The sequence below is a fragment of the Ipomoea nil genome, unplaced genomic scaffold (genome assembly GCF_001879475.1).
Source record: "Ipomoea nil cultivar Tokyo-kokei standard unplaced genomic scaffold, Asagao_1.1 scaffold2826, whole genome shotgun sequence".
Lineage (NCBI taxonomy): Eukaryota > Viridiplantae > Streptophyta > Magnoliopsida > Solanales > Convolvulaceae > Ipomoea > Ipomoea nil.
The window spans coordinates 4,800,203-4,824,924 of NW_017619254.1; the positions used below are offsets into that span (position 1 = coordinate 4,800,203).

Consider the following 24,722-nt stretch of genomic DNA (forward strand, 5'->3'; position numbering starts at 1 on the left):
AAATGAATGGTTCAGATTATTTTAATTTTAGTAATTTTATTTTATTTTCCTACTTTACTTTCTATTACATTATTTACTTTTTCTAAATACCCTGCATGGCTGCACTCTGTCAGTGTAAACTTTAGTAATGGAATATTCTGTTTAACTATATTCTATAACTAAAGTTTACATTGACAAAATGCAGGAGGGACATTTTTTAGTTCCCGTTATAGGCCTAAAAAAAAGGTAAGAGAAATACGTGAATTTTGATTCTTATTACAATGTAGTATGCTCCAATAAGGTCTTAGCAATATTTAATATAACCATTTGCTTGTGTTTACATGTTGTATGCTTGTAATTTTTTCCCTCCTATGAATAAAAAGATATTCTTTCAAATAATTGAGTATACATTTTGCAATATTTTTTCTCTAAATAAAATAATTTAGATAAAAATTATCAAATTACGCATCAATATTGACTCCAATGGTGTTGTGGAAGTGGATAGTTGAGCTATTATCCTTGCCTTAGACTCACTTGGGATAAAAGATTATACAGAATTTTGATCGATACTCACTTAGCTTTAAACTTGTTTTGTAAATAGTTGAAGGGATGTTATAACTTGTAACTTAGGGGCTAGTGGCCAATTGTTGGAGGTGTGCAAACAGGAGATGGCAAGGCAAAAAGAGATTTTGATCTCAATATGATCAGTTGATCACCTAGTGGATAGACAACATGCTAAACTCTACATTATGGTGAATGATTATTAAACTATTACATTCTCTAAAATCTCATTTTCATTATAGTCAAACTAAACTATGAATAAATAATGTGATTCATATAATCTATGAAAAAGGATAGAATCTAGTCTAGCAAATAAACCTCAACTTATTAATAAAATTAAATGGCAAGGAAAAAATGGATAAATTCTTCTAGGTAAAATCTTAGCCTAAAGAGGCATTACAACAATCACATTCATCTTATGAAATAGGTAGGGTAACAAAAAAGAGCAAATTCTTCCATAAAGTTGTGTACTGATCTCTCATCATATTATCATATATATAGTTAGTGCCCAAACTCTCTATAGCTAATAGCTCTCTACATATCTCATGTATTATCCAACTGCATATATGTAATAACTAAAACAAAAAATTATATCAAAACAGAACAGGATATCATAGATCAGAGAAAGCAGTGAGGCCATTGCATCTTGGTCTTGTTCTCTTGGGTGTAAAGCCTTCATCCAAGCCCTTCTTCCTCTTGTTACAACTATTATCGTTCGATTCGGCCTGTTCTTGAACATCTGTCATACCAGATTCTGCAGATGACTCCTCTGATGATGAAAATGATGATTCTTGATTTTCTTGTTCTCCTGCCTTCTTGTTTTTCACCATATGGGGTCTCAGCTTATTCACATCTGATAGCCTCACTGGCTTGAGGAAAAAATCTTCTGCCCCTTCTTCTAAGCATCTGTTTAGGTTTCATAAGTACCCTTTAATGCTATCTCCAAGAAAAAGGAGAATTTCAGATTCTTCTGAAGAAGCTCTTACCTGCTGATTCTTGAAGGAACATTCTCAGATGACATAATGACCACAGGGATGTTTCTCAGAGATGAAGATTCCTGTGGGAGAGAAAAAGAAGAGGCATGTTTCATTTGCCAAAACCATTTCTACCAAACCTTGTACCAAACAAGACATAGTTTCTAGAGCACCTAACAATTGGGGAAGATCACTAAAGAAAATATTGAACAAAGACAATTTCAGAGTTGTAAGGGAAATAATAGCAAATGCCATTTCAGCATCACAATTATGCAGTATATGTGGATGTGGGTAAAATTGAAAGCTTTTTTTGGGGGGTGGGGGGTTGATGGAGTATTTACTTTCAAGAAAATATAGAGTGATGATGTGAAGTAAAAGTAAGGGCAGAAAACCAAAGCATACCTTAATTTTCTTGAGCAAATCATAGCCTGTCATCCCAGGCATGCAATAGTCTGTAATTACAAGATTCACTTGCACTTCCTGAAAATACCAGAAACAACAAACAAAATTTTCAGACATATTGCAGATAGCAATCAAAGAAGAAAGAATCTTCAATCCCTGAAATCAAGGCAAAGAAAAAAAAACCCAGAAAAGAAAAGTGACCTGATGGTTGTTGGGGGAAACAGAAGGTTGAATTGGATTTTTCTGGTCATCTTCATTCAATCCCAGAAATTGTAAGGCCTTGCTACCAGAATCCACTGTAGTTACTACAATGAACACCCAAAAAAAAAAATCCAGAAAAAACCCAGAATCAGTACACTCTGTAATCAAGAAAATCCATCTTCAACAAGTTCAAGTGATATTAGGACACAAATCCCTTTGTCCCATCATTGTGTTTAATATATGAAATACCTTGACAAGAAGAGGTCTTGAAAAGTCTCTCAATGAGCTTTCTATCTATGAGGCTGTCATCAACAGCTAGAACATGGAACTGTGGCTCTACTGCTGCCATGCCCATATTCATAAGTTCTTCAAATTCCCAACACCAATATCAACAGCCAAGAAACAAGGGTGAAAAGAAATGATGAAAAGTTGTGTTCTTTGGAGTGGTGAGGTGAAGTGAGATGAGAAAGAGAGAAGAGGAGCCCTCAGATTTGTATATTGTTCCAAGACCCACCAAATTCCACAACCCCCAAAGTAAGATCTATCCACATCTCATCCAAAGATCTTCTCAGATTTTCAAACGGATTTTGAATTGCAAGACAAGCAAATGGGAAAGGCAATTAGGCAAGAAAGACAGTGAACAACTAACCAAAAAGATTGCATATTTAGAAAGGCACACGGTGCTGTTCTTTTTTCTTTTCTTTTCTTTTTCAACAAAGTGTTGTATTGAATATTAATTATTTGGTAGTTAGGTTCCTATTTGATATAAGAGGAAAAAAGAATTTGTATTTTGTAGTATCCCACTCCACCTATATTAGATTATATTATTTTTGTATTTTGTAGGATAAGAAAGTTTTAAGTATCATAGATTTATATTATTTGTTTACCTTATCTCATTTACAAACAAGTTAATTATCGCTAAGATACTTTTAAAGTAAAATTTGTCTTGTATTTATTTGTCTTACTTTAATTTAGCTTATATTTGTGTTTTTTTTTTATTTAATACTAGAAAAAGAAAAGTTATGTATTTTTACTAATTTGTCTATAAAAGTGAATAACTTTGTGATTTTCACTCCATCATAATTTTGAAATGTTTGAAATGATATACATATATATATATATCAAAAGACTGTGATGACAATATCTTTTGATAGTTAGATTGCACATTAATGGTATATGCTCACACGAAGCAACACGTAATCTTTTTTTTTTTTTTATAAGGTGACCTTTGGCATGGTTCTGATATCAAATTGAAGTATGTGTTCCATATCAACTAAAAGTCTAAGTTGATAATTAAATTGCACATTAATGATTATATGCTCATCAACAATGAGAAATTATGTGCGTTTACCCTATGATGGACAAGTGGGGGGTGGTGGAACGAGAGGAGAGGCCAATTTCATTTGATTCCCTCTCAAGATTTGCTTCCCATGGCCACTCAATTGTGTGCCCCATTTCTTGTCTGTGTGCCTGTCCTCATGTTTTCTTCATTCAATTCATGCATCTTCTATCTTCTATCTTCACATTCTGCACTTTCATCATCATTCTTCTCAATGTTATTTTTCACAATTCTTCCCCAATAATAATTCAAAACAAATCTTTTGTCTCAAATTTTCTATCTATAACGTGATTTTTATCAGATTAATACATTACGATAATATAAAAATTAACATATATAGTTGATTTAACGGCATCAAATATCTTAAAAATTTAATACAAAAACAAATGGACCTGCAAAATATTTGACTAATTAAAAAAGAAGACAAAATTTTCTTTGAGAGGACCCATGGACACATCAAATTTTTTATAAGTATTACATTTTCCATCATAATAAGTATTGTAATTTTCTTCATAAATAACTCTTCAACTCTTAATATTACATTTTGCGTTAAAAGTATTACCTTTTCATCAAGAGTATCACATTGTTTTTCTCATAAATATTACTCCATACATTTTCTCAGTCGGTCAATTTATTTCTAATTAGTATTACATTTTTCCTTAGTAACTTTTCAACCCATAAATATTACATTTTGATTTAAAAGTATTACATATTTCTTTTAAAATATTACAGTATTTCTTATAAGTAACAAACAATTTATTCATGATTAGTGATGGGATAAATACAACAGTCTATTATATTCGGTCACAAAGTGATATATCGGGTAGCTAAATGTGAGGTCAAACGTTTCTGAGCTTAAGTAGTGTGTAGTTCCAGGTCCAAAAGTCCCTTATTCAGGCATTTAATGCGATTTATATAGAAACTTGGAAGGGGACACATGGCGAGCGTTCGACATGCTAGTTATGTGGTTTCCATGCATCGGTTATGACAAGGGCGGTCCTAACGATTTCACGTGTTTCGAGATTTCTGACATTTGCGTAAAGGTGATGGGATCATACTATGCAATCGGGTTATGCTTTGGCCTTAATAATTGGGTTCGGTGCTCGGGACAATTTTCTCAATGTGATCGGGAATTTCATCCCAAGTGCAAAGCATGCCTACCCTACTGACCAAAGGGGGCCATCTCCCCGAGTAGGTCCGGATCGGGTAAAACACAAGATCATATATGATCGGGTAGTGGACCTCTCGGTCCCTTGTACTGATATCAAACATAAGTATAAATGCATAGTACGAGTTCAGTATAACCCTATCAATCAGTATTATATTTTCCAGCATAACTATTGTATTTTTATCTTTATCCGACCCGCCTTACAAATAAAAATATGTATATGACTATTCCACACTCTCATAAGAAACTCACCCAAAAAATAATATGTATTTAATCCAACCTTACATGAATTAAATAAATATAATATAAGATTTGATACAATAGTAATATTATATGGTCTACTTGCTCTAGAGTCTAGATGTAGATACCCATGATTAGCCAAAAAAAGCTAATGAGTATTAACTTAGGTGGGTGGGATTTGTAGGTTTCACAATCACAAAAGAGTATAGATTTGATTAATTGTGAGCAACAAGTCCACATTGATAATTAACATGTTAGTACTATTGTATTCGGTGACATGCCAAATCCTTGAAATGGGACAACAAGGCAACAATCCATCACCTAAAACAATGATTATTACTCCCATTGCTCCTTTCATTTGACTAGTGGTTATTGACCAACTTCATTAAAATAATAATTAAGAACATAAAAAAATATTTAGTACTCCACCCTTTTACCCAATTCATTTTCCTATTCCACCAAACATTGAATATATATTGTATTCTTTCTCCTCTCACTTTCCGCTCTACCGATGTAAAATACATACAATAATCAAATATCTTTTGGTAAAAAATTGTAAAATAATATTTAAATTTGAGAATTTTCATCTATTTGATTAGTTTTTGAATAATTGACTTATTTTTTAAAATTTGAGTGTCTAATTTTTTAGTGAAAGATTGATGTATGTTGTCCTAGCAGAATCTTATCTAATTTTTATTCATTTACTACAATAGACTTTTTTAATATTAAATTAAATATATTCTAACAATCAAAGACAGTGTGTAAATATGCAAGAAACATTAATATCTATACAAAGAGCATAACTACTTTGTTTCATTGAGATTGTTTCAAGAAACAAAATGTCCGTAAATTATTCTATAACTTGATTTTATACTCTTTAATATATATAGTACCAGAGTTCGGTATCCAAATTATAGTACTTAGTTTCTACTTTTTATCGTGAGTTTGTTTACCATTTTAAAAATATGATTTGGACAATAAATTGTTTAAATTTTTAATTATAACGAGTAATTAATAAGTTCTTCTTCTTTTTTTTTTTTTTTTTGGTAAAAAGTAATTAATCAGTTCTACTCCCATCACATTAAGCACAAACTTGATGTTTATCTAAAAATCTAAGTCATATTTTTTGGGCCATATATATTCTATCTACAATCTTTCACCTATGACTATTATCTTCATTTCTTCCATTCCATCTTCACTTTCCTGTGTTTGGAGTTGTAATGCCAAATGATTATTGATGGGGTCAGCACAGTTATGCTTTTGTGTACAAAAAAGAACATGGGATTGGGATTCCCACTGGCCTTGTAGGGTTGGGGCTGTTCATATGTATCCACCAACCAAATTAAAGCATTCTTCAATTCCCTGTCAAATTCTTGTGTTCTGCCCCTGTCTACTATATACAATGTCCATTATTCAATATTTATTGAAATGCATGAAAAATATTTTACTGGAAAGCTCGGTAACTGCTATCTAAATGTAAGTTCTGAGTAAAGTCCGTCTTATAATTAACCATATTCAGCAAAAGATCAAAGGAGATCGATAAATATTTGAATGTACCATGTTTGGGTGTTGGGTTTTTATTACTCCATAATTGCAAAGCAATAAGCATGCAATAAAGTCCATTTTAATGTGTTTTAATTAATTTATTGATGGATAGTTGGATACTGGTAGGATTTAGCTGGGAACATAGGACACTGTCCCATGCATTTGTGATGTATAGTACCATTAGAGCCAGCTTGCTTGTGCCCTTCAGAGGACCTGTTGGGGGTTGGGGGATCAACCATGCATTTGTACCATCCCAGATTATTGCATAATTTGAAGTCCTGTTAATTGGTCACCATTATTTCTACCAAACACACCTGAATTGGATTCATGTGACTAGGTTCTCACAGCTGGAATTTTAGGGGATTTCGACCGTTGGATGTTGGTTGGTAAAGTCACTTTTAACAATTTTTTTTTTTTTGATTAAAATTGAGATTCGAAAAACTATGGATGCAATTACTTATCAACATAGCTACATGAGACTTTTTGATACCGTTCAATGTCAAATTCGAATGAAAAGTTTGCAAACGTGATTGAGGCTGGTGTGTTAGTTCGATTTCGGCTGATTTTAAAAATATTTTATTGTGGGAATCTTGAGGTTTTTTTATTAGCATGAATAGCCTCATTGTTCTTTTGAATTTTCCCATCCTTTTGACTAAAAAATAAAAGACTAAGGGTGTGTTTGGTTCATGGCTTACACACCAAAAATGAGAATCAAAATTTATATAGTTAGTGTTTGGTTGACAATTTTTTAAAATACAACTATGATATTTGATTACATCTTCAATGAAAAACTTCATTCCCTAATTAAAAATATGTATCATTCCATCTTATTAGAAATCTGATTTTAAGTTTGGATTAGTGCTTTTAGATATTTTTTTTTTGTTCATATTGGTGCTTCAAATGTCAGTATATTAGGATCAATTGCCTTGATTTTTTATTTTTGTATTTTTAAAACGTTTATTCATATTATAGGGTTATACATAACCAAACATCAATATTATTGATAATCATTCCAATTTCACCATACTACCAAATATGAAAAATACTTTCACCAAAACTCATTAATATTATAAGTATATAATTTCGATTCCAATTCCATGTGAAAACCAAACATACCCTAAATGTTTTTTAAATGATCACAAAAAACTTTCTATCCCATATCAATTTGTAGTATTTTGTCATATATTATGTGAACCAGTAATTTGTACATCCAATGCAAAATTTTATGTGCAACATTAAAACACATTTTGCAATCCTTAATATAAATAGAGATATCAAGAATCTTGTGATACAATGACAGCAAATTGCTCCATCATGAGTTATGAGTTCAATTCAGTTGAGTCACCATGATTTACATCCTCACAAATGCTTTGTCGGACCAGAGTGTGGGGGGCTCTTACTGTTGGGGTTCAGCCTTTTCTAAGAATGAGTTATGGGTTCAAGTCTCAAATAATAGGATAATTAGAAATTGAGAGGGGAGCGTAGTAAAAATATTATTCATTCAATTTGAACTTGACGCTTATCAAATTATTATTATGTAGTGTAGACAGACACTGACTACATCAAATCGGCATAGAAATTCCCAGACAGCGACCACCGAGCACTTGGAAACGACGGTGACCACTCGCGCAAACTTCCACCGCTTTCGCGTCCGCTTCACTTCTCATCTCAGACAGCAATGAACCCCTCCTCTGCACTCATCTTGAGCGCCGCCGCACTGGCTTTGCTCTCAGTCTTATTGGCTTTCAACTCCCAGCTTCTCTTTACCCCACCCACCATCCCGGGCTCCCAAGACCTCCTCACCAACGCCGATATTCTCCCCGTCCCCGGCGCCCTTGGACCGGAAAGTCTTGCCTTTGACCCTAACGGAGACGGGCCCTACACCGGAGTTGCCGACGGCCGGATTCTCAAGTGGGAGCCCGGTGCAGATGGAATAAGTGGCGGCCGTTGGGTCGATTTTGCTGTCACCTCCTCTCAAAGGTAACTACTTTTAACTATCTTTATGATTTATTGGTTAATCTTGAAATGAAATGGTGTTTCAAATTCTGGGAAAGACTTAAATATTGTAAACGTTTTAGTAGCAAGAATATTCTTTGAATGTTAAACCAACTTTTCAATATGGGTTATAGGAAGATCAGAGATCTGATATGGTAAAAAGAAGAAAAATTATTAGAGAGAACTGGCAAAGAACTGAGCTTTGAAGTTCTGTGGTTAATAATGAAATGAATTCTTCTATTGATTGTCCAGATTAGGCGATTGGCATGTTAAATTCATAACCAAAACGCTATACCATTATTAAACACAGCTCCAATTCTCTCTTAATACTTGCGGCAAGTCAAAATAGGCACCTAAATTGGTACAAACTAGAAGAAAATTAAAGAAGTGACTTAATTGTGACAGTTTTATCAAGAACACCATTCAGTAATCATAACTACACCAATACTCTGCTAAAAATTTTACATTGTAACATCCAGGAAGGATTGTGTTCGGCCATTTGCTCCTGAAATGGAGCACATATGTGGAAGGCCACTGGGCTTGCGATTCGATAAGAAAACTGGAGATTTGTACGTTGCTGATGCCTACTTGGGCCTACATGTAGTGGGGCGGACTGGAGGATCCTCCACACCACTGGTTAAAGAAGTTGATGGTCAATCTCTCCTCTTTACCAATGATATGGACATTGATGAGGATGAAGATGCCATTTATTTCACGGATACAAGCACCAAATTTCAGCGGAGGTAATTTTAATTTATTGTTGAGCATATAACCATTAATGTGCAATCTAACTATCAACTTAGGCTTTTAGTCTTTTAGTTGAGATATGGAGCACATGCTTCTATTATATGCTCCCGAGAAGCAACTCCAATGGTATTTGGTACTGATAGTTTCCATTTTACAAGCACATATTTGGCTGATCAGTAATAATAGGTCATTGTGGCTTAAGAAGAGATCGTAACGATTTTAAATCTATTAATGTTGCTTGATGTTGTTTGTTGTAAAGTAACAAGAAATACTTGGTTTATGCCACACAGGCAACTCAGTTGGTTTCTGGGTGGTAGATTGTGAGCAAGGATATAGGATCGAGTCCTGGCAACCACACAATGTGGGGTCGTTGTAGGCATAGGACACTGGTCCTCGCACCTAATGGGCCACTAAGTCACCGTGATTTTCTGTCTTGAAGAAGAGGCAAATACTTTGACAATGGATTTATGGTTTCGTATCTCATAAATGCAGGCAATTTATTGCATCGGTTGTGAGTGGAGACAGGACAGGCAGACTGATGAAATACGACAGGTCAACGAAAGAAGTGACAGTTCTAATTCAAGGCATCGCTTTCGCCAACGGTGTAGCGTTGAGCAAAGACGGGTCCTTTGTACTTGTAGCTGAAACTTCTACGGGTAGAGTGTTAAGATACTGGCTCAAAGGACCTGAAGCCGGGAACCACACTACTTTTGCTGTTGTACCGGGATTTCCAGACAACATTAGGAGGAACTCGAGAGGGCAATTCTGGGTCGCTTTACACGCCAAAAAAGGGGTTCTCGCTCACTTGCTCGTGTCTAATCCGTGGCTCGGAAAGACGTTGTTAAAGCTCCCGTTCAACTTCAAGCAACTGCACCACTTGCTAGTGGGGAAGCCTCATGCATCTGCAATCAAGCTCGGGGAAGATGGGGAAGTCGTGGAGGTTTTGGAGGACATTGAAGGCAAGAGCTTGAAGTTCATAAGTGAAGTTGAGGAGCATGAGGGGAAGTTGTGGATTGGATCTGTATTGATGCCTTTTCTTGGAGTTTATAAACTGCCTTGAAGTTCTGTACATCTTAGTAGACAAGAACATGGGCGAAAAGCAGCCCAACAACATAGTTAATAAGACGAGAGTGATTAAACATAGGTTGTCGGTCTCGTACCAAGGTGGCTTTTGAATCCATCATGTTAAATCTTTCATGTTCAGAAAATATAAGTAATATTTTCATGCTAAATAAGACCTTTTCTGTCTGTTAGGGAAAATGATAATTTGAGTCTTGAGTTATAGGGTATGTGCAATTTTGTCTCTTAACATTAAGTTGTAATAGAATCATTCTTTCAATGGATGAGTTACTTTAGACAGAAATTTAAACAACACTAATATTGAGAAGCTAAAGAGCATTCTCAATAGTGTGAGATTTTTGAGGAGTTTCTGCGGGTGTGATTAAAAATGAATATGTATCATGGGTTCACCTCACTAAGTGAATCCTAGTCGATGGTATAAGCATTGATAAAAGGCTTCACTATAGATGACCATCATTATTGCGTGGAGCACGGTCAAAAAAATACATAAAGTATATTATTGTAACTCATAAAATACATTATTCTTCTCATAAAATATATTATTATACACATAAAATACATTATTCTAACTCATAAAATACATTATCTTACCTCATTATTCTAACACATAAAGTACATTATTCTAACTCATAAAATACATTATCTTATCCGAGAATGTTCCTTATTCTAACACATGCGCGAAACAAATAATTTTTTTAACATCAAAACGACATCGTTTTGAATCACGGTCTACACAATAATTTACCTATTAGATGACTGAAGTTAATTTGGTAGATAATAATGTGAACCATGATCCATATTGTAAGGTGAGTCATTAATAACGGTTTGTTTTTAGAATATTAAATATTTATTTATTTATTTTAATGTACTATAGATTCAATTTTTATGTTAATATATACTAAAAATAAACTTTAAAAATAAATATATAATATAATAAAAATAAATTGGTGTCCAAAGTATAAGTGTCGTTATATCGTGGACCGAACGACGCCGTTTCTTTACTTAAAGAAACGGCGCGCCGTTAGTGTTAACGGAACGCGCATTTTTTGTATGTTAATTACCAACTGACACTACAATATATCTAAACTGACAATGTCTCACGTATTATTTTTATATTATCAAATGAAACTGCAGTTATATCAAAATGATACTGTAGTTGTGGTGAAATGAAACTGCAGTGTATATAAAATGAAACTGAATAACATTTCACATATTTGAGTGTATATTGTACAATGAAGCTGTAATTATATCAAAATGATCATGTAGTTGTGTTTTAATAGAACTATAATGTATATATATAAAATAAAATTAAATAACATTTTCACATATTTGAGTCTATAAATATCGAATGAAACTGTAGTTATATCAAAATGAAACTGTAGTTGTGTTGAACTGAAATTGTAGTGTATACAAAATGAAACTGAATAACAGAGTTACTTTTTGCGGAAGAGTGCGAAACGGATGCCGTTTCTTTTCATTAAACAAGACGACGTCGTTTTGATGCGTGGTGCATAATCGATTATGCACCGTGGTGCATGATATAATTTGCCAAAGTATAATGATTGGGCTGCTTTCTATTGGGACTTGTCACCTTATTTAATGGGTTAAAAGTTTCACAAACACTATATTTGCAGTGGGCTTTAGTCCGTCCATTCAAATCTTTTCAACTCCAAAAGCCTACAACTTTAGAAACGTGCTTTAAATCTCAACTGTGCTTTATAGTAACTAACAACTTTGTTTTCTTTTTTTTTTGGAATAAGGTTCAAATTGGCCACTGAACGTAACCTGAAAATGCAATTAGGTCACTGAATGAAAAAAAAAAGGTGCAATTAGGCCACTGAACACTCAAAAAATGTGCAATTTCACCTGATAGCAGGTTACCCTTAATTTTAGAAGGTTACCTGCTTACGTGGCAATTGAGTTGACATTTTTAATAAATTTTAAATAATTTTTAATAAATTTTAATAATAACATTTTATAAAAAAAAATTAAAAAATAAAAACGATTTTATTTTATTTTTTATTTAATTTTTTTTCAATTTTTTAAAAATTTATTATTAAAATTTATTATTAAAAATTATTTAAAATGTCAACTCAACTGCCACGTAAGCAGGTAACCTGCTAAAATTGATGGTAACCTGCTATCCAGTAAAATTGCATACGTTTGGCGAGTTCAGTGGCCTAATTGCACGTTTTTGAAGTGTTCAGTGGCCTAATTGCACTTTTTTTTTTTCGTTCAGTGGTCTAATTGCATTTTCAGGTTACGTTCAGTGGCCAATTTGAACCTTATTCTTTTTTCTTTTTTCTTTTTTTTTTTTGTTTTCTTTTGATACATTAGGTTTTTTGTTTTAAAGTGATTGGTCCAACCAACTGTGTTAGCTCGCAAAATAAATAATATATTAATATGGTTCAAGTAATTTTATATATGTTAGGTAACTGATAGGGATTATTCTCTAAGTACTAGTTTTTTTACGCACTTTGTGCAAATGAGATAATGCCCAATAATTATTTTTAAATAAGTATTCCAAAGTATATCAATGCAATATTATATAGGAGATGTTCATGCATATGTAAATAAATGTTGAATTTGTTTATTTAAATCGGTAATTTAAAGTATATAAATGCAAGATAATATATGAGAGATTGATTATAATTGTCACTAAAATAAATGTTTGCAACTTTGTAATAACGCTAGTCTAAATACTTAGTTTTAAAGCAATAGTCTAAATAAATACTACTTTTGGTTTAAATTTCTCTAATTCTTCTTAATTCTTTTTTGGGTAGCATTGTTATTGTTTTCATATTCAGTACATGTCCTCTTTTTTTCTTTTTCTTTTTTGTTTTTTTTTTTTATTGGTAGTGTTTCATGTGCAATTAGGTTACTGGTAGCAGCATAGAGGGATTCATCATGCAATGAGATTATGGTGTAGGAAGTTTTAGATTTACCTTGCTGTGTATATGACTGAGATTTTAGTTGTAATATGAATTCTTTAGCGTACAAACACCTATTGATATTTAGTAGTGGTAGTTTTTTTTCTACATGTTTCATGTGTTGTGAGATGTGTGTCGCAGGTTATCATGTGAAAGTATTGAACGAAATATTAATATTTATTATATTTGTATAAAATACTTGGTAAATAAATAAATAAATAAACAAATATATATATATATATATATATATATATATATATATATATATATATATATATATAACATGTTTTGTATTATAACTTTGATATTTAATTACAAGATAATGTAAAAAAAGAAGACAATGAACAATGTAGTGAATATAATAAATTAATAAATTTGAAGGTAAGGAATCTTTGAATTGTAGAAAATAAAGATAATATAACTAATGAAATTATATTTCTTTTAAATTTTTTTATAATGATTTTTTTTAAATAAAGCATTATAGACATCTAATTCTAAATTAATTAAATGCATATGTATTATTTTTGGTTGTAGCTACTAATTTATTTAATTAATAAGAGTAATAAAGTGTCGTACATACTTTTCTTCAACAATAATGAAATCAATGATTTTTTTTTTAATTTGAGACAAATTGTTTTATGAGTTTGTCCATAACAATTGCTACAATTGCTGTTAATAGAGGATGATAATAAATAATTCAAAATATATGGTTACAATAGATATTAATATAATGATATAGTAAAAATTAACTTACAAATTTTTTTAGAAGTTTTCATGCATTGATAAAATTTTGATGTATAAACTTGTTCAATTGGAGCTAGTAGGATGTTAACATTGTCAATTATTTGAAAAATGATCCTACCGTTTTAGAGTCCATGTGTAATTGTATTTATGATCAACAACTTTGTAGTTAGGCCGCGCAGGTCTGACAATGATGTAAAACAATTTTGTCCGATAAAAAAATAATAGTATAATATTAGTAGTGTAATGTACAATTGTACCATTATAAAAAAAATACAAAAAATATTAATACCATAATGGCCTAAATCATTCCAATAATGCAAAAGCATAATTGAAATATTAAGTTTCAATAAATAGTATGTTAAGAATAATAAATAGTTAACGGAATATTCCGTTACTAAAGTTTAAACTAACGGAATTTAAGGTTATTTAATGGAAGAAAATAATATAATAGAGGGTAAATAAGGAAAATCATTAAAAGATACTAAAATCACAATAATATGAACCATTCATTTTAAGAAACAATTAGTACCGACATTTTTTTTTGTTCCAATTAAGGGCCTAACATTATTCGCTCTTATTAGATTTGTAGATTGTAGATGTAGATGTAGATATCTCGGTATTCATGTCAGGGTCAAAGTGTCATCAAGAAAATTAGTCACTGTATTCAATAGTGGATACCCTGTGTCGATGTATTATACGGAGTACTTATTATTTTATTTTATTTTTTTTTTTTAAAAAAAAAAGCTGAGGTGGTATTTAAGGATACATAATTCTTCTTCTTGTCGAGTTGCCTGAATTTAGTATGGATATTGTTCCCCTCCAAGATCCCATGTTATCTAGATTCCCATTCCCCATGCTTGCCCCATTACTCTATATATTATATCCAAAGTCGTCAAGTAACGTGACAATAGTTATCCACATAGTCACATGTGCAAACGTTAAGCCGTTAAAGGCATGACCAAGCAGCCTCTTTTCCGGCCTTAGTCCTAAATTGCTATCTAACGTTAATTTTTTACGTACAAGCTAAGAAATGTAGAGAGAAAAGCGAAAAAGATTACATAAATTTCGATATATCATTAATATCAAGAAAAGTTTGTAAATAATTTACTCATAATATTTTTTGGAGGAATATTAAACAGGCGGAAAGCGTGACAAAAGTAATTATGATAATTTGTTAACTAATCATGATAATTCACTTCTCTATAAATATATTTAAAGATACAATTCAAATTTTGATTAAAAATATCGAGGTCATTGATAGCAGTTATAAGATGGTGATAACGATGATGATGAGTATCTCGATCTCTCTTGTTAAGGGGGAGGGAAGATGTGGACAAATTTTTTGTCATCATTAACAAATCAATTTTCAGCTTTATACATCCAAAATCATAATTATTCCAATATAATAATAAGTAATACAAAGAATTAAAACGAGTTCCAATTAATTAATCCAAAATAAAGAACAATAACAAAATAACGTAAAAATAAAATGAAGAAATGCAAAACACAAAATAATAATGCAGCATTGAAGCAGGCAGTTGAACACTTGAACCCAGTCATGCTCCCGTGGTCCCAATTCTTATCAAGATAAGATCAAACAGTAATCTAATAATCTCGACTTTAATCTTAAATCTTAAATAATCTTAATCCCATGCCATTTCCTACAAATGTGGTCCAGATCTATTTCCCTTTTGCCGCGCTGCTGCTCCGAATCCGAACCACATTTTCGAAATCGGGTGGGTCCGCGAAACACTCGTTCCACAACATTAGTCTTTAGATTTGAGAATCTCAACAAATCAACTTCCATCGTTTTCCGTTATAGTAATCTTGTGGTTTCTATTTCATTGCTTTATTGTTTTGGGTTGCCTTTTATTTCACTCCATCACAACCAATAAATATCCCCATTTTCTTTTTATTTATGAACCAATAAATTTGGTGGGATTATTTATTTTTTTTTTTAAAATACTACTCACAATCTATTAGGGTTGTGACATCCCATTTAGAAGAACCATAGTTATGCTTCTCGATCATAAAATCTTTACCGTCAAATTATTTGCTTAGTAATTAATCACAATATTTGCTAAGACCTTGGGGTCTAATGGCACCAAGGTTGCACTCCTATACGGGAGGTCGTGGGTTTGAGCTTCAATAGTTATGAACAGATATTACATTGTAAATTGTAATAGAGTCAGTAATCACAATTTTTTAAATTTGACTTTCAGGGATTTTATTTAAGTTTGTTTACTTCATTGTATTTTTTTACCGACTAGAGTCAAAATGAGATTTACCAAGTACACACCATCGAGTAGTAATTACGATTTTCACTAGCCATCCAACAAAATATCACCATTTTTTTAAAAATAAATATTTTTCTTAAAATTAAAATTCATCATTCTTTTCTAAATCTCACAATCTTTTATATTAAATTATGTATTGTAATAATTGAATTGAAAATTTGAAAATTTGATAATAAAAAATGACAATGATATTTCATTGTCATTAATTTATATATAAATAGTTAACTGAGGTTTCATTTGTTAAATAATACTTTTCTTTTTGTCCCTTGTTACGTTGGCTCTAATAACAACACTCAACTTATTTAATTATGGATGTCGTTATTATTTGGAATGCCTAATTGCATATACTTACCTTTGTTTTCAATGAGTTGTAATATTTTATTTGAAAATATACACAATCCTTGACTCGTAGTTGTGGTCCGTCGTTAATGTATATGAAATTAACCAATAAAATAAAATAAAATTATACCATCGTTTTCAACACAAGTTTGGTCGGTCTGAGCTCAACCATATACATGAAATACAGTTTTCAATCATGTAACCCAGTCACTCATATTTATGGCAGCAATCAAACTACAACACTGGTGTCCCTTTGTTAAATGAATGGGGCATAATTTTTATATTGTATCAAAATGATATAAATTTAATTATTGGTAACATTCTCTCATTTGAACTTATTACATAAATAATATATAAATCATAGTATAGGTTGGACCTCTTTAAAACTTTTGATTTAGGTGAAAGCTTGGAGTCTTTACCAAAATCTGCATTTTATGTGAAGACCGCATTGTGATTTAATTAGTTGGCAAATTATCACAAAGATGTAAACTAATGTATGTTACTAATAGACTAATAGTTGACCGGCTCATTCTAAGAATGTTAATTATAATTGATAGCTCCAACAGGAAGGCGAACTTAACCCCATTTAAAACCGATACTGTACTCATGAGTAATTTTAATATATATATATATATAATCTTTTTTTTTTTCTACTAAAAAAAAAACTATTTTAGGTGCTTAATAAATATTACTCCGTATTTGGGTCATAATTGTAATTCTTTTTTTTTGTTGTTGATATTTTTAGTGCTTAATAAAGCAACAAATAAATAAATAAGTGTTTTACGATAGTAATATTGAATTATTGGTTGATTTGACTTAATAAACCAAGTCGGGAGTCGGATGATTTTGGATGTATGCATGACATAAAAACTCGAATTAAATAAAATAAATTTGTTATCGAAATTAAATTAAGCTTTGTTTACGAAAGAAAGTCCAAATTTGTTCACTATACCTAAATTAAAACATCATTATACCTAAAACAATATTTCGAATTGAAAATTAAACCTCGTATTTGCCGTTTGATTCACATATTCTGTCTGTAGCTTGAGCTGGCAATTCTGTGGGCAAGTATTTTGAATTTTTTAATCCTTCCAAATGTTATGTCGGGCCGGAATGTGGTGACCTTTACAGAGCGTTTGGTTGGAGGGGAGAATTATGTGGGAAATGAATTGTAATTCCAAGGGAGTTGAATTACTGGGAATAAAGTGGGAATTTAAATTCCAATGTTTGGTTGACAGGAATAGAATTACTGGGAATTTCAATTCTAATGTTTGGTATAAATGGGAATTGAAAGGGAATAAGTAGTATAAAGTCAAAAATGTTCATTATTGTTGTTAGACATTAATTTTATGTTAAAAAATGAAGGGGTTATTTTGACTCATCACTATCTTTTTTTCCCAGGAATTAAAATCCCAGGGGGACATGGAATTTTAATTCCATGAAAATGGGGGAATTGCAATTCCCTTCAACCAAACTACGGAATTTAATGGTCTTTGGAATTATGTGAGAATTAAGTGGGAAGAGAATTTAAAATCCCTCCAACCAAACGCCCTGTTAGAGTTGGAGATTCAACCTTTTGGGAGAAGAATTTTAAAATTTTATATTTATTAGTTTTATACCTTAATTATAGGTTTTATTCCATTGATTATTGTCACATCTACTTTTAGTCTATTGGTTATTTGTGAAGTGTTAGCTTTAAGCATTTTCGTAAATATATATTTTGTTAAATTTTGACAACAAAATTAATACATAAACTTAAATAATATGGGTAAACATGTTTGCCAAATTTTGAGCACTTATATAAAATTATTATTATTTTTATTAGCCATTTAGAACTCAAAATCTATCAAATAAATTCACTAGGAATATCTATTTCATATAAGGGGAAAAAAAAATCAAAATTACATATTTATATCTACCATTTAATTAGTTGTCTAAATTTAAAGAAATATAAACAAAAATAAGAAAAGTGGTAGTCATTTTTTTGTTGTTGAATAAAAATGGAAATTTAAACAAATGCTATCTGAAAGTGGGTTAATTATGTTCCCCTATAATATAAGGTGTTAACCGCATTATAAATGTCATGTACAATAAACTCGATTGAGATTGTGAACAAATAAAGTTGAATTATATATATATTGAACTTCAAAATTCTAGTTACAAGTAGTATCAATACAGTGTCGGTACATGATCTGTACAGTTATGCCTTGAACACTCCACTGAAGTGCCTCCATAGTTCAAGTGGATTAATTTTCAAATAAGAGCTTATATGTTTGTTCTTTGTTGAAGGGCCTCCGCATTCAAATTGTTTGATCTTCAATGGGGCACTGAAGGGCCTCTGAAATTCAGTGTGGTTTGATCTTCAAAGAAGAGCTTATATGTTTTTCAAATAAGAGCTTATATGTTTGTTCTTCGTTGAAAGACCTCTGCGTTCAAATGGCTTAATCTTCATGATTTGGATCAACATGCATTGCGGCTTGATCTTCAATAGAAGGTTTGGATCAACATGCATTGCGTTTGCAGGATCTTCATTGATAGACATTTACTTTCAAGATCATTTTATTGGATCTCTGAATAATATTTTTAGGGTGTTTACATAATTTTTCTTAGATGAATGAGATCACGGATAGAAGAGTTTTGATAGGTTCAAACTCTTTTGATATTATATAATTAAACAAATTAGGTAATATTAATATTATTAAAATCAAATTTAATAATATAAAAAAAATCTTTTATCAAATTTTCAATGTTAACAAAGATAATTTTAATAAGAATTGAAATCGTAATTTTTTGATCGAAAATCATATTTCATCTAATTGACTACATATCTCCGAGACAATAATTAAGGTTGGTCATTTTTAAGCAATAGAATGCTACATTATAAAGGTTGGTCAAATCTCAAAAATAAATTATTAAAAATAATTCCAATCATTCAGGAAGCTCAAAAGGGTAAGAGGGTAATTACACACAATCACCTGCCTTCATCTTCTCCCCTTGGGCCTTCCCCTCCACCACTATTTAGTATTTGCTCTTCTAGTCAGTGTCCAAAATATTCCCAAAGAGAGAGAAGAAAGAAATACACACAACAATTCTGTCTCTATAAATGCGATTTCCAAATTAAAGAAATTTCCCAGAAAAATAATTGCATTATTACGAATCAGTACGGTGTATTATTATAACCACACGTCATTTGTGCATGCACGGATTAAATGAGCAAGCTTTTCAAAGATGGCTCTAATGGCAGCAGCTAGGACAACGGCGAGGATCACCGGAGCGCTGACCCGCCTAACCCGCAGATCCATAACCCATCGTTTTGTGGGCGGGTCAGCTGATGGGCATCTGCCCGACTCGTATGGGATTTCTGGGTCGTCGTCATTCTCGACCACTGCTGCGGCCGTGGAGGAATCGCCGGACAGAATGTTCGGCTTGCTCAAAGATTACGAGGATTACCGGCGGGCGATGTATGGTGGGCTCACCCATAAGGCCCTCCTTGTTGATGCCGTAGGCACTCTCGTAATTCCCTCTCAGCCCATGGCTCAGGTTGGCTTTTCGCGCGCATATTATATTATTATGCATATAGACCAATCTCACCCTTTTCTTGTTCTGTTCCTTCGATTTTGTATTATTATTTGTCTATTTTCCTTGTTAAATGGAAGAATTTGTGTTTTAGTCTTTACAGTGTTGTATAGTTCTGCATGTTTATCTATACAGTGAAGTATAATTACTGTATGTGCATTCATCCTATTTCTTCTGTTTGTGTTCTTCATGTCACCCAAAAGAAAGGCCTTTGAGATCTGAAGTTTTTTTCCTGTGTTTTATTGCTTATGATTTGGATGCCATAGTGTTGTCTTGTTGATAATTTCAATTCATCAATTGACAATTGTACAGTTAGCTATGGTTTGATAATATACTGGTGTTTAGTAGAAATCACATTCTTTTTGCATTTCTCTACCTGATTGAAAATGGGATGGTATAGTTTAGCTTGAAAGTAGGTCTTATTTCACTCTTGACACTTTGCCTTCAACTTTCTGCTTACTATTTTGTCTTAGTTATATAAGATCATGATTTTATGGAGTTTAACCTTTCTAATTAGTCTGTTTTCTGCTTTTTAATGTTGCAGATATACAGGCAAATTGGTGAGAAATATGGGGTGGAGTATTCTGAAGCTGAGATACTGAATAGATACAGAAGGGCTTATGAGCAGCCTTGGAGTAGATCTAGGCTCAGGTGACTCTTTTGGTTTGGAAGCATATTTTAGTACCATCTTTTCTTCTAACTATTTTTCCTAGAATATGTCAAACATCTTGTTAATGCTAGATGTATAGCAAAGGTCCATATTCATGTTTGGTCGATACTCGATAGTGCTATTTGTCAATTTATGATTTCATATGATCATAGGGTGGTTTTTTTTATTTTTTTATTTTTTTATTTTTTTGGGTTATTTATACTGACACAATTTAGTTCAGATCTGTATGATTATGTGTCCTGCTTTTATCTGTTGGCCCATAGAGCTGATAGCTGGTTCTGATATTATACTTGATTGGAATGCTGATATAGAAAAGTTAAGCTATTGTCTATTAAATATTGGCTTGATTGAAATGGATTATTATTTAAATTCCAAATAGTATTAAAGAACTCGTCATCTTGGTATGAGACAAGAGAAAAGTGAGCTTTAGTGATTTGGCTTGAGTTACTTTGCATCTTAGGTGGATTTCATTTTCTTACCATATTCATTTCTTTAATTGGGTGGAAGATGTTCTTACTGAAATAATAAACTCTCAATTCTTTCGTTTTCCCCTACTAGTGTCTGTCCTTTTCTTTGTGACTCCTCAAAGAGAAATTTATTCTATTCCTCAGTAGACGGTTGGCACGGTGTAGCATATGACAACAATACTGTCTTAGTGTTTGGTTTATTGAATTGCAGATATGTTAATGACGGGAGGCCATTCTGGCAGCATATAGTCAGTTCGTCTACTGGGTGTTCTGATTCTCAGTACTTTGAGGAGTTGTATAACTATTATACTACTAACAAGGTTGGCTTCATTTGCGAATATGATTGATTGACTTTAGAAATCATTTTCTTGATATTCAGAACGAAATATTGGTTCTTTAAGTCCCAGAGATAAATCTAGTTTCCTAAATAATTAATTAATTTTCTTAACAGGCTTGGCACCTGTGTGACCCCGATGCAGAGAGGGTATTCCAGGCTCTTAGAAACGCAGGGGTAAAGTTGGCTATTGTTTCAAACTTTGACACACGCTTGAGGCCATTGTTGCGGGATCTGAACTGTGATCACTGGTTTGATGCTGTGGCTGTGTCAGCTGAAGTAATGGCTTATTCCCCTTTTTATTTATTTCTCCATTCGAGTTTCACATTATTACAGAGCAGTTGCTTATTCTCTCCCGCTTGTAAGCAGGTTGAAGCAGAGAAGCCAAATCCAATGATATTTTTAAAAGCTTGTGAACTTTTAGGAGTAAACCCCGAGGATGCTGTGCATGTAGGGGATGATCGTAGAAATGACATTTGGGGTGGTAGAGATGCTGGCTGTGATGCCTGGCTTTGGGGCAGTGATGTACACTCCTTCAAAGAGGTAACTGACAAATTTCTCCTTCACATTCCTGGCTTTGGTTCGAACCCCCTCTCGTATGGAAAAACCAATCTGGCCAGCACTTTGCCCCTTAATTGGGCCAGGCCTGTGCGAACAGGGATTAGTCTGAGTATGGTACAGGCTTAAAGGTGCCTCATACAGTTAGAGTCTGCTCAGGACCGTTCGTGGCCTGACAAAAATTTTTTTTTTTACATTGACTGGTAATTGCACTTTAATGGTCCCGTGAAGTGTCAAAGTATTTGATTGGCATCGGCTTTTTCTTCTTCGTTGTGTCAATTTGAGAAAACTAAGAAACTGCCAACTCTACAATGTGTCCTCTTTCTTTCACATTATAATATCTGACAGAAAATCCACCTTGAAGATTGTCATGAACATGGTTAATTGCAATTCCTTTTTAACATGGTATCGAGACCAAACGCCCTTTGGTAACATTTTATGTTAGCTTTTGAAAAGGAAGAGTTGAGGGTTCATATTCCCCGTTCCCCCTTCCCAAACGGCCAAACCCTTGAAAGAAAAACAAGAATCTCCAGAAAAGCATAGAAGGGAAAGACCTTTTTTCCACACGGTAATGAAAGTTTCCAGATGCCCCACGCCCCCACTACTTCAAGGATGCTTTCTCTTTCGTCTTTTCCTTTTTAAAACTAAAGAGCATTAAGTGGAAGCTGCATATGAGTGACAAGTAGCACGAGAATCTTTTCTCCTCCTTCCCCAATTTTCTTCGGTAGGAAGACCTGAAATGGAAGATAACTTCCTTTCAATTCTTCGTTAATTCTTGGGTTGCACTTTCATCATTTCATCTTAACTAGTACCTTAGCTTCACTTGAATTCACTATAATGTTTGCTAGCAAGATTTCAGTCTGACAAAGTTGTGAACTTTTAGATCTTCGGCACAATGATCTAAAGGCCGGTAAACTTGTTTTTGGTGCAGGTTGCCCACAGAATCGGAGTTCGAGTTTGAAAGAATCTCTGGTCTTTTGGAATCTGAGTAGCCACTTCCACTGTATAAACTACAAAGGATTCACTATATATATATATATGAATCTTATCAGAATCTGTTGTATATATTCTCCATGTTTTTATGTAACGGATTTGAGAGGCCATGTTGGTATGGTTGGTACTTGGTACTTGGTAGTGATGAGTTGAACGGAATAAAACTGTTTGCATTTTCTGTCCCTTGCAAAGTTCGTGGCCCTGTTTGCAAAGTTTTTGAATGGTTAAACTCTGACTTTATTATTACTCGTTTAAAACTTAAATCCAATTTAATATATAAATTAAAATAAAAGTCAATTATAATCCACATAACATTAAAGAAAAACAAATTGGGAATATATGACGTATGCTAGGTCATTGTTGTGTGTGTAATTGGACTCGAGTAGTGAGTACTCAAAAAATAGCAAATTATATCATGAATCATGATCCACATTGTAAAACGAATCACTAATATAACTTTATTTTTAGTATAATGTACGTTTATTTTTAATGTACTATGTGTTTATATGTAAATATCATATTAAAAGTGAACTTGTAGTATAGTAAAAATGAACTTTTAATGTACTACCAATAAATATGTATATCAATATTCGACAATATAACGGTTGAAAAGAATGTCATCCAAACTTGACTTTGATAGTACAGTACATGTATTACTTGTCTTCCACTCAAACACTATAGATGCTTAATAAAATAGAATACCCAAATTTTAATTACATGTCACATTGTCATTATTCAATAACTTGGTTATATACTTGTTGGAAAATGTTGAATTCCGTCAATTTTAGGCGGGCAATGCCACAAAAGTAGCTAGGAGTCAAGGGCTCAAGGCTTGTCCTCACAAGATTCAAACTCATGGCCCTTCTCTCTCGGTGAAATTTATGATTTTTTTTTTTTGTTTTGTTTTGTTTTGTGTGTGTGTGTGTGTGTGTGATCATTGAATTAACTGGGGTCACCTTGTTTATGTATTTTTGTTTTATTTACTAGAATGTTCGTAGCCGCTACTCAAATGTGCGCTTTGAATGAAGCCCACATTATGACTATAGCCTACAATAAAAATATATTAAGATAAATTACTTTAAATTGTCCATAATTGGTCAACTCAAATAAAAAAAATTCAATAAATCACTCTCACATTAAGTTAAACTTGAAACATTGTAATTCCAAACCAAAATTTTGACCAACTTGGTTATATAGCTACGTATGCAATTGGAGGTATAATTATCGTTGTGTATCATAATTTGATTCATCATTCTTTTAATGAAATAGCCATTGTGAGAGTACTATAATTTAATATTACACCTTTGCAAAGCACTGTGGGCGTGCCGGAGTGGTTATCGGGCATGACTAGAAATCATGTGGGCTCTGCCCGCGCAGGTTCGAATCCTGCCGCCCACGTTTTATTTATTTGCGGAAGCTGGTAGGAAAATTTGCCACAAACCCAGTGCACTGCGCCAGTGCATGATAAGGGTGTTTGGATAAATCAACAATGCAGCACAGCAGAGGGACATCTGTAGTGCGTTTCCAAAAGAAGCCAGCAATAGAGGGCTTCATTGGACTAGTAACCTCGACTTCTTAATTTT

General features: G+C 32.6%; 3 protein-coding genes and 1 non-coding gene across 4 annotated transcripts; 3 read left to right on the forward strand and 1 right to left on the reverse strand.

Moving 5' to 3' along the window:
- Positions 1-881: 881 nt before the first annotated feature.
- Positions 882-2,830, reverse strand: LOC109158812 (two-component response regulator ORR9-like). The gene is made up of 5 exons (XM_019306711.1): positions 2,367-2,830; positions 2,118-2,221; positions 1,917-1,994; positions 1,527-1,597; positions 882-1,446 (listed from the first exon to the last, which is right to left on the reverse strand). The coding sequence occupies exons 1-5, from the start codon at positions 2,476-2,478 to the stop codon at positions 1,152-1,154; spliced, it is 660 nt and encodes a 219-aa protein (XP_019162256.1). The 5' UTR covers positions 2,479-2,830; the 3' UTR covers positions 882-1,151.
- A 5,143-nt stretch (positions 2,831-7,973) lies between these two features.
- Positions 7,974-10,433, forward strand: LOC109158806 (protein STRICTOSIDINE SYNTHASE-LIKE 10-like). The gene is made up of 4 exons (XM_019306703.1): positions 7,974-8,054; positions 8,085-8,389; positions 8,884-9,147; positions 9,644-10,433. The coding sequence occupies exons 2-4, from the start codon at positions 8,088-8,090 to the stop codon at positions 10,209-10,211; spliced, it is 1,134 nt and encodes a 377-aa protein (XP_019162248.1). The 5' UTR covers positions 7,974-8,054; positions 8,085-8,087; the 3' UTR covers positions 10,212-10,433.
- Positions 10,434-19,559: 9,126 nt separating this feature from the next.
- LOC109158808 (haloacid dehalogenase-like hydrolase domain-containing protein 3) lies at positions 19,560-23,330 on the forward strand. Its single transcript, XM_019306705.1, has 6 exons — positions 19,560-20,081; positions 20,662-20,768; positions 21,466-21,574; positions 21,706-21,867; positions 21,958-22,131; positions 23,078-23,330. Exons 1-6 carry the CDS (start codon positions 19,770-19,772, stop codon positions 23,105-23,107), a joined length of 894 nt encoding a protein of 297 aa, XP_019162250.1. The 5' UTR covers positions 19,560-19,769; the 3' UTR covers positions 23,108-23,330.
- Positions 23,331-24,455: 1,125 nt separating this feature from the next.
- TRNAS-AGA lies at positions 24,456-24,537 on the forward strand. Its single transcript has one exon. It is a non-coding gene; the product is annotated as a tRNA-Ser (tRNA).
- The last annotated feature ends 185 nt before the right edge of the window (positions 24,538-24,722 follow it).

Bases quoted from the DNA above. Each gene is read 5' to 3' on its own strand.
- LOC109158812 (XM_019306711.1), bottom strand. From the start codon at position 2,478: ATGAATATGGGCATGGCAGCAGTAGAGCCACAGTTCCATGTTCTAGCT. The intron at 1,995-2,117 runs GTCACTTTTCTT...TGGTATTTTCAG, and splicing joins TTTCCCCCAACAACCATCAG to GAAGTGCAAGTGAATCTTGT. The intron at 1,447-1,526 runs GTAAGAGCTTCT...AAACCTAAACAG, and splicing joins GTTCCTTCAAGAATCAGCAG to ATGCTTAGAAGAAGGGGCAG.
- LOC109158808 (XM_019306705.1), top strand. From the start codon at position 19,770: ATGGCTCTAATGGCAGCAGCTAGGACAACGGCGAGGATCACCGGAGCG. The intron at 20,082-20,661 runs GTTGGCTTTTCG...TTAATGTTGCAG, and splicing joins CCTCTCAGCCCATGGCTCAG to ATATACAGGCAAATTGGTGA. The intron at 22,132-23,077 runs GTAACTGACAAA...TTTTTGGTGCAG, and splicing joins ATGTACACTCCTTCAAAGAG to GTTGCCCACAGAATCGGAGT.
- LOC109158806 (XM_019306703.1), top strand. From the start codon at position 8,088: ATGAACCCCTCCTCTGCACTCATCTTGAGCGCCGCCGCACTGGCTTTG. The intron at 8,390-8,883 runs GTAACTACTTTT...TGTAACATCCAG, and splicing joins GCTGTCACCTCCTCTCAAAG to GAAGGATTGTGTTCGGCCAT. The intron at 9,148-9,643 runs GTAATTTTAATT...TCATAAATGCAG, and splicing joins AGCACCAAATTTCAGCGGAG to GCAATTTATTGCATCGGTTG.